General features: G+C 35.0%; 1 protein-coding gene across 1 annotated transcript; it reads right to left on the bottom strand.

Moving 5' to 3' along the window:
* Positions 1 to 2,818: 2,818 nt before the first annotated feature.
* On the bottom strand, positions 2,819 to 8,372 carry LOC133333063 (probable threonine protease PRSS50). Its single transcript, XM_061541396.1, has 6 exons — positions 8,144 to 8,372; positions 7,341 to 7,520; positions 4,003 to 4,605; positions 3,549 to 3,726; positions 3,192 to 3,489; positions 2,819 to 3,121 (listed from the first exon to the last, which is right to left on the bottom strand). The coding sequence occupies exons 1-6, from the start codon at positions 8,370 to 8,372 to the stop codon at positions 2,819 to 2,821; spliced, it is 1,791 nt and encodes a 596-aa protein (XP_061397380.1).
* Between the last annotated feature and the right edge of the window lie 1,605 nt (positions 8,373 to 9,977).

Raw genomic sequence — 9,977 nt, 5'->3', positions numbered from 1 at the left:
TTCAATGTCGGAAAGGGGATACATTTTTTTCTCGATATTTATAAAAACTATTATATTGGAATCATTAAATGTATGAGTGCCAGATCTGATCATTGATTGAAATTGGTTGAATACATTATTCTTGTAATGTTTTCGTTTGTCTTTACAAAATACAGCAGTGGAAATGTTTAAACAGTTTTTCAGGCTTTTCCAAAAGAATACGATTGGTGATTACTATTGGTATAAGAAATAATATTCTTCAACATAAATATCGAAATACGTAGTCGACAGCTAAAGAAAAATTCCAGCAAACTATAAATACATTTCTTAGCATTTTCCATTTCATTGGATTTTTTTTTTTATTCGAATAAATATAAGCTGATGTGGTTTGTGTCCCATATTTGCAGTATGATGGAATACAACTCTGTTACCACTCAACACATATAAATTCGTATTAATAAAGTTTAATGTCTTGTTCTATTTTGAATGAGTGCGCCTAAGTATATGCTATAGTTATGTACATGTCTACTTGTTCAGAATTAGCGCTGTAATTCATTAAAAAGTGGGGTATTCATGCAGTTCTTTTGGTAAAATAGGGAGTAGAGCATAAATTGTAGATTAATGACATCTTCATCTTAATCAAATCAATTTTTTGAATAAAAAAATTATTTTTTCGAAAAAATAAAAATGATTAAGAATAGTGACTTGTAATGGCCAGTATAAGACTATAGCACACAATAAGATTTTGCAGAACTCAAATTATTTAATATTTGACTGAATGTAGAGTTTTTCTTTCCGATAGATTAAAATCTATAAAATTGTAAATTTGTTATTCCTCATAAAATATAATGGCAGTTAAAAACCTTTTCGTCGACACCTTTCAAAGGCAAAGTTTTACTTTAAGGAGACCTCCTTCCATTCTCGGTTTCAAAAAATTGATTTTTTTATTTAATTCAAAAATGTTCCTATAAAATTTCAAATGAAAATCTCAACAACTCATGAAGATATACCTGATTTATTGTATTAGAATTGGTTTGTAGTCAAAAATTGGGAATCCAATAATCCAGAGCCAGACATGTATGCCGTTGGAGTTTTTGGATTCGGAAGTTTCAGTATTCGGAAATGATGCCCGCCATCGAAAAGAGAGACCTTTCTCTAACCCTTTATGGCCCAATGTTGCCCACAGGCAACAAAAAGTTTTAGAGCTTATATTTATTATGTAGCTAATAGATATGTATTATTTGGATTTCATATGTCAAGACCTGAATATGGAATATATGGATATCAAAAGACAAATCAAAAAAATCAAAATGTTGGTAAAGTTATAAGCTTTTCAATATAGAGAAGGGGGTACATTTGTGTACAGTACTAAGTTGTGTGTACAGTCCAATTTTTTTAAATCGCTTCTTTTTCAAATTGTATGAATTCTGCCATGGTACAATTATAAAAGGTAACAGCAAGTCCCAGCTGATTTGATTCCAACGTAATACTAGTGTCAATATGATTTGACAAATTATGTTTTTAAAAATCACCCAACAGGAAAATTGGGAACGCATACAATTTGTAATTGTTCTTTATTAAATGTGCTCCCGTATTCAACTTACTCAATCTGCCTGCTGGGAAAGTTTGAGGAAGCAAATCTTTCTTCAAGGAACAACTCGCTATTCCCTGCATTTTCATATGTGTTAAACATATATATGGCTATGGCTCAATTATAGGAAAGATGTAGAAGCGATAGAAATATAAATTTGATAGATTTTCATTCATGTTTTTCAATTTTTATTTTGAGAATTCGAAAATATTTCATTTTCAAAATAAAAATAATTTGATGATAATTTGTTTGTTTACATTTTTCTGTCAAATGAGTTGACACTAGTAGAACTTACAACAACAAATTTCTATGTGGTTGTTGTATCGTTTGTTGTACAACAACACTTGCTGTTACCTTCTATTATTATACCATGGAATTCTGCCATCAGAATTATTTTTGATTCTTGTAAATATGAATATAAAGAATATTTTAAAATGATTTTTCTGTCGATTTTGCATTTGGTTTTCTTGATATTGGACTTTATTTTTTCCGAAAGAATGTACTGTATCTCCCGAATGCATATCCTATTTAGGATAGTTGCATTAAATCTGTGAACAGAATTTTTTTCAAAGATTCCGGAAAAAATTCGGGGCTCAAAGAGTTAATTACACAACAATAAACGCCAACGCGGTACTTTGCAGAAATAGTGTTTCAATACAATAAAAAGAACTATTAGTTTTTAAAATTTTTTCTGTAATTTTTAGTAATTTCGTTAATTCTGAATGCCAAAATATACCCATATGATATGCGTAGTTGATCTGAGCTTACATACCCATTTATGATTTCAATCAATTATTCAGCCGAAATCTATGTTTGCATAACATTTAGATTGGTTACCGATGGCGATTTCTATACATTTTGGCAAATATTGAAAACAAGTTTCGAGAAATTTATTTCTCCATTTTGTTAATTTGTGTTATTTTTCACTTTTTTTTATTACAAAAAATATAAAAAATCAAATACAAATAAATAAATTAATTAAAACTAAATATATAAATACGTTATAAATTAAGTTTTTACTCAGTTCGTTACAAAGCGGGCAAATCCGAAAATACTTTTGTTCTAGACGAATACAACGATAGTTGGAGAAGAACAAGGGCGGTTCAGATGCATAAATACTTAAACACTGATGACTTAAGTGCTAACAACCCCGAGTTGTTGACAATGACCATCACTTAGTGGGCGACGCTTCAAGGAGTACTAAAGAAGGGACTGATCAATGAAGGTGGGTGTGCATCAATACAGCGGCTACGTGCTGCTATTGTCATTGAACATAACCTTATTTATCCACGGCACAAACTTTTGAATGTTGGTGTAAACACCCGGCAAATGTTCACGACCACAACCGATTCCCCAAGAGACAAGACCAATCAAAGTTTTTCGGCCGTCTAGGGTTAGGGTCAAGGGACCACCAGAATCTCCCTGGCATGAATCTCGGCCACCTTCTTTATAGCCAGCACATAGAAATACATCATGTATTGCCTCGCGTCGACCGGCAGCGCGGAACCAACGCTGGCAGCGATCGTTGGACAGCACTTCGACATCTACCTCCTGCAAATAAACAAAACAAAACAATGAAATTAATTTTCCGATTCCGTTATAAAATATTAAAAACTCTAACCTGTAATATTGAGGGTACAGTACTTTGACCATGTCTAGTTCTACCCCATCCAGCAACAGTAGCCATTCTGCCCACCAGCTTGGAGTTTGGCGGAGGAAGACATACTGGTATAATGTGTTGCTTGTAGACGACATTTCGATCCAAACGAATCAAAGCCAAATCATTTTTGAAATCAGCCGGATTATAATTTGGATGCACCTCTTTGCGTTCAATACCAAATTCTTCGTGGTTAAGACGTTCTTCTTGGCCACGAACATCCCATTCTCCTAAACGTATCTTCATATTAGAATTTGGAGTGCTGTTAAGAAAAAAGCATGTTACACTACGAACATTCAACCTCAATATTGCGAAACTTACGTTGCCACACAATGAGCAGCAGTAACAACCCATCGATTCGATACCAAAGCTCCTCCACAACTTAGTTTACGAGATAAGAATCCACTTTTGATAAGGGCCACCTGCCAGGGATGCGAACCAAAGCCCGTCGAATGCCCACCAACAATACGATTCGAACGTGTATAAACTTCGCCACAACCTGAAAAACAAGAATAGATTTGAAATTAGTAAGCAATTGTGACGTGTGCATCGTCGCGTGGACTCGATTTAGATCAAAATAGCAGTGCAAGATGCCCGGGTGATTAGATACATAGATAAAGAAGACCATAGTGCAAGAAGACCCAAAGGTGCCAGAAATAATAGAAGAACAACATTACAATGCCCAGACTATCCCAAGAAATATATGGTGAAAGGGGGGTGAAAAGACAACGTGTCTAGTGTTTTAATAGAGATCTGGGTAAGCTAGTTATAATACCCGGAACTGGACGATATGAGCCATCGTTATGCGATGAACCGCTTGTGTAATCATCACCAGCTTCGCCCGTATTCAAATCCAAAACATTTCCCACCGCGTAGTTGGATTCGTTTGGTGGTACCAAGGAATGTGAACTCGAGTCCAAACCACTGCTGCCCGGCCTCTGGACCTGCGGCTCGGGAGGCACATCGAAAAAGTTGTCCAAATGATTTGTTATGCCGCTGTGACTGACAGCACCACCGACTACATGGCCACCAATGTGATTGGTATCATGATCCCACGGACCTGGAGCATTGGCAAAGCCACCACCTCCTGCTGCAGGTCGTGTTGTAATTGGCTTGTAGTGTGAATGCGCTAGGGGTCGATTTGTGGTATAGTGTTGCGATGCCGATGACGAAGATATCTGATATTGGTGATTGTTTACGACGGACGGATAGGGATTGCCATTCGATAGGCCCGAGTGAGTCGTGGAGCTGCTAATCGCATTACTATGTATGGGACGCTTAAGGGATGTTATGTAGGCGTGACTGCTGCTGCTGTGATGCTTGTTGTGATTGTGATGGGCCAAGTCTGGATAGATGTCATATAAGTGTATGATATCACCTGTGGAAAGTAAATATAAATTGTTTGGACGATATTTTCCATTGTTTCTTTTAATGTTTTACAATCATTGGGTAATTCTATTTACAAGTCCATGTTTAGGAGTATATTTTGGGAAGTAACTTAGTCCAATAGATTTTACTTAAATTCTTCAGTCCCTAGTCTCTGCAATTCTTCCATGGCATGTGTCTGAGTTTTATTAGCATATACCCTACCACAATGCAATTGTTAGAAATGATATCAATGTAACATACAACTTTGATGATCTCACTAGTAGAACTGGGCAAGGGAATATTTTATGTAAGTGCCTTACGACCCACTTGCATATTACAGCTGATTTGAATGTAATTAAATGACAGTAAAGTACTCAAGGATAGATTAGAAAGTTTATTCCATCAATTATGTTTTTACAACTTTTATTTTTAACAATAAAATAATTTTCCTCGCACAGAAAGTCTGTGTCTTAAGTCTTTTGTTTATTTTTCCCCTCATTATCGTTAAAACAATGGTCAAAACTTTGCACAATGTAATTATTTCAAATGAACTGTGCAGATTTCATTTCTCACAGATGGTTACAAGTGTTACATAACTCTAGTCGCCAGTCCAGTAATGTCATTGTGTTTTTTCTCTGACGAAAAATGTTTCATTTACACAGTGATAAATAACTATGAAATAAAACAGATTCACAATGTGTCAGAAAAGACAACTACCGGCAAAATCAAGTTAATAACAAGGCAAAGACGTGCAGTCACCACAATTCGTCACAAAATATTAACGTAATGATGAGATAACTGCTTCTTCTTCTTGTTTTTCATTGTCAATTTGCACTTGGGTAATCCCTCTTCCCGCCGTCTTTATGTTTTGTAATTAAAGCAAGACACACGGGAGGGAGGCGAGAAGTCGTAAAACGGTGGGATAGACGGCGAAAAGACGTCGCTGTCGTTGCATTGCAACAAGTTTTCGAGGTAGTAGTAGTTGTCAGCAAAGCTGGCGATGGAAGTCAAATCATCAATCCAAGGAACGCGAGACCTTCATTAGCACTTGTTACTCAAACCTGTGGACGGACAGATTAGCGGACATGAAAACGTAATATGTATTCAAAATTGTCGGGGTGGTGGTAATGGTTGCTGTTGATATTGTTGTTGCTGCCAGTGATGATGGCATAGTTCATCTTGTCTCGAAGAAGAATTCGACCGTTTGAGCAAAAACGTCACACTTGAGCTATTTCAGTTCCTATATGGGTACAATTCAGACAAACGAACGAATGAATGAATGAAGCTATCTCCCCCGTCTTTGGGAAACTGTTAAGCGTTGTGGCAAAAAAGAAAAATTATGTGAATTCATTTAGAAAAGCAGTGTGCGAAGCGAAAGAAAACATGAACACTTTAACTTACACACATACATACACTCACACCTTTACACACCAATTGGAAAACATGAATGCCTTAAATCATAACAGCTATTCGCCACAACGGTTTTGGGGGTTTTTTAAATATAAAAAAACAGTTTCACTTTTACTTTGGAAATAAAATTCCAAAGAATTTTTCTTTAACTAAACATAGGCCAAAATTCAAATAGCGAAACATAGGGCAAAATATTTTTTTTGTACTAAAAACTTTGTTCCAATATTACCAAGAAACGCTGGATTGTTAACATTTTTCTAATTTTTAATTCGTATTGTAAAAAGTCAATCATTTGATTTTGAAACATTAATATCAAAAATGTTTTATAAGTTTTTCATATTGGCCTCTATTTTAATTTTTAGTAATACATGTTAAATGCAAATTTGGATATTGCTTAGCATATTAAATGCCGAGGGACATAAATCATTATTAAATTATTAAATGTCCAAGAAAGCCTACAGGTTAGTTAATAGTTACCCGCTTGCGAATATAAACTTTGTAACATATGTTCTTAAACATATTTATCTTCTGAGTTGTTTTTTTGATTTACGAGTGAAACAAAAACAAAAATTAAAAAGTTTGTAGTTTAACTTTCAAAGTCTCTCTTAACTATATCATACTCGAGTGTTTCTTATTTTAAATTTAGGCCGTCAGCAGTTTTATATAAATATTTTGCAGAACAATTTTTATGGCCATTAAATTTGTTATTTCTCTTTCGCAACAACAAATGAATATACATCGAATTAGTCCAAATTACACTCTATTTCCTTATAATTTATAACCAAGAATCAGGCTACTGCTGGCATTGAATTGTAAATTTTCGACTCGGCTTTCTTTGTAGACTTTGCTATTTATTATGCCACACTTTGTGGGGGGGAATATTGAATGCAGTCGAACGAAGCAAGCACATGTTTCATGCCAGAAAACAACTGCATTTGTTCGCCCATTTACAAACATTTTACCGACCAGGTAATTGGCTTTACGATTCTTGTTTTGTGGTAGCGTTTATTGTTTTTTTTTTTTTGGTTACAAGCATTCATTCATTTTGTAGAATAGCTTCAAGTTTTGCGAAATTGATCCACAAATCTAAATTGAAATATTGTTGCATTTTATTTTATTTGAAGTGAGTAAAGTTGCACAATATGGCACATGTACATCTATACAATGTGTACGCTTGTAATAATTGTATATATGCGGGTGTGAAGTTGTTGTTTTTTCTGCTTTTGTACAACAAGCATTGCCATTGCCTTAGCTGAGGAGTTTGTGTTCTGTTTTGAAAGCTCAATTATTTCGTTTATTTTAATTTTTTGGTTGATTTTATTGTTGAATACTTACTGGTGTTGTTGACTTGACCTTTGTTGGTTTCCTCTTCACTTGTTTCCTCCTTATCTACACAGCAGGACCATATCATGCCACCGGAACATAAATCCAAAGGTTTGCCACCGCTCAAGACACATGATATCGATAGGCCACATTCGAATTTTTGACCACGATAGCGGCAAGTTTGCGGTATCACTGAAATATATTAAATATTTATTTAGTTGCAGTCGAAAATATTTTATTATTTTAATCTCTCAAATATTTAATTTTCTTCATTTCCTAACATTCTAAATTCTTGAAAATCTTTCCGAAATTCAATTGTCTCTTGTTGTTTGCAATAATTTCAATATTTTTTGAAGCTAGGATAGATTTTAAATAAAATTATGTTCAATATCTGCTCTAAATTCAATATCCATATTTTAAGGATCTCTGACTCCATGACATATTTCATCTTTTAAAATTTCAACTGTTGTCCAGAATTGGCGGTATTTTAATGAATAAAAAAATAGAACAAAAAATGTACATGTCTCAATTAATATATTAAATATTAAAACTTATACGAAGGGCAAAAATCAAATTACGTAAAAAGTATTTGATTCCTATATATTTCGGTTTTTGATTCCTTGCGTAGGACTTTATATATATCCAAATGTCTTATTTTGTAGATACAATTTTGGACCCTATATGGTGTAACCCAATTAATATAAGATCATACATTGAGAGGAATTTGTGTTAAATGCCCCATAAATTTATTAGCAACACTCTACAAAATCTAAACACTCATTCATTCAATAACAGATAGTGAAAAATTGCAATACTTCTTGCCAGCATTTCCATAACAGAATTTTCTCCATAGTAACCGGGTCCACTGCGTCGTGACAAGGCATCCAGTATAATGAGATCATGTTCCTGTTGTGGCGTGGGGTAACCCAGCGAGGAGAGGGAATGACTGGAATGGACAAAGAGACACATAATTTCAAATGTCCATCTTAGCCAGGTGTCCTTTTTGCATGCGTGGCGGCGACGTTTAGTTCTTGAACAAAACATTGATACAATCATTTATTTCACTTCTTCTATGAATTGCTTTGCTCGTGTTTTCAATCGAATTTCTTTTAGCAATTTTGCATTGTTTTGTTTTGCGTTTCTTTTTTTCTGTTGCTTCACAAAGAAATTTTCCACAAAAACAAAAAATAATAACAACAAAAACTATGGTAATCGACGTCACTGATTTTCACGTTGGCGTTGAAAGCGAAAGGAAAATTTGTACACTTGTTGTTGTTGACGGTGGTTGGGGTTCAGTTTGGGGGGACAGGGGATTGGGAGTAATTGAAAAAAGAAAGCTTTTTTTCTGGGATCAGGCACACCAAACGAACAAAAAATATTTCCTCGAATGTTTTGCGTGTTGCTAAAAATTTTCACGAACCGCTCTTCTTCGAATACAAATCAGAACTAAACGCCTGAAATGAAACGCTTTGTCTTGCAGGTACCAAAGCCAACAGCAGTAGCAGCAGCAGGTTGTAAAAGAAGTAGAAAAAACAGCAATCACAATTTTTAATGAGAAGAAACCAAGTGAAGAAAATAATCCAACAAACAACACAGAAATAAACTCAGCGATTTCGTATCGCATACGCTTTTCACTTTTCAACCCAATCCAGCCATCTTCATCCGTCCAACTACTCAGCATTTCTTCATTCATCCACTATTGCAGCCTTTCTTTGCACTTGTTTGCTGTCGTCGCCGTGGTCGTCATCGTCATCGTTGATGTTTTTGTTTTGAGTTTTATATTTATTTCGGTTGTTTTCTTTTGATTAAAGTTTTTTTTTTAATTAAACTCGTCTGTGGCTTAGTCGCTTGTCTTCTTCTTCGTGTGCACCGTCTTCCAGTTCAACCGAATGGCATTTTTGTGATGAATGTACGAACGTACGCATGCGCACTTCAGCAAAATGCTGTAATTGAATTGTTGTTTAGTGTTGATGTATATGGATGTGTGTGTGTGTGTGTGTGTGTGGAAGAGGAAGCCACTATACATTATTCTCCTCTTGTTGTGGGTGGTTGGAAATGTTGGTGCGAGGCTTCTTATGTTGTTGTTGTTTCTTCAAAACGGAATCAGAAAAGTGTTGATTTGATACTCTTTCGTCTAACAGTCTGAAAATTGTTTCTATCGACGTCTATTAAAAACTACACCTAACACGATGCATCTATTGCCTGTTGTAGTTGTTGTACAACTTGCATAAATTGGCTTGTCTTAATATAATGTTGGTGCTATTGGTGGTGTTGTTGCTGCAACAGCTACATGATTGTGTCCGGGCATTGGAAAAGTTGTTTTCCTGGATTTTACGGACACACTTGCCACAATTGACTGTCGATGGCTCCATTCGACTCTGTCGTTGGTGGCGTTGCAGCTAGCTGTTTACTCGCTTACAGGTACATATTAATGTCTGAATTGCATGCCATTGAACTTGTTGCACCGACAAAACGATCTGGTTTGTTTTGATAGTTGTGCTCCAAAAAAAAAAAAAAACTGCCTTTGGGGCGAAATTATTTATGTTCGAGCGAACATAATTTAGTTTGAACTTTTGGCTATCAATATTTTCATTAGCTAATTGTTACATGAAATGCTGAAGAAATATTTTATATATATAAAAGTTTTTT

The sequence above is a fragment of the Musca vetustissima genome, unplaced genomic scaffold (assembly GCF_032173495.1).
Source record: "Musca vetustissima isolate MV318-11 ecotype Yass unplaced genomic scaffold, APGP_CSIRO_Mvet_v1 utg900, whole genome shotgun sequence".
In the NCBI taxonomy this organism is placed as follows: Eukaryota; Metazoa; Arthropoda; class Insecta; order Diptera; family Muscidae; genus Musca; species Musca vetustissima.
The sequence above is the reverse complement of the archived record's forward strand: the minus strand, read 5'-3'. Positions and strand labels throughout refer to the sequence as shown.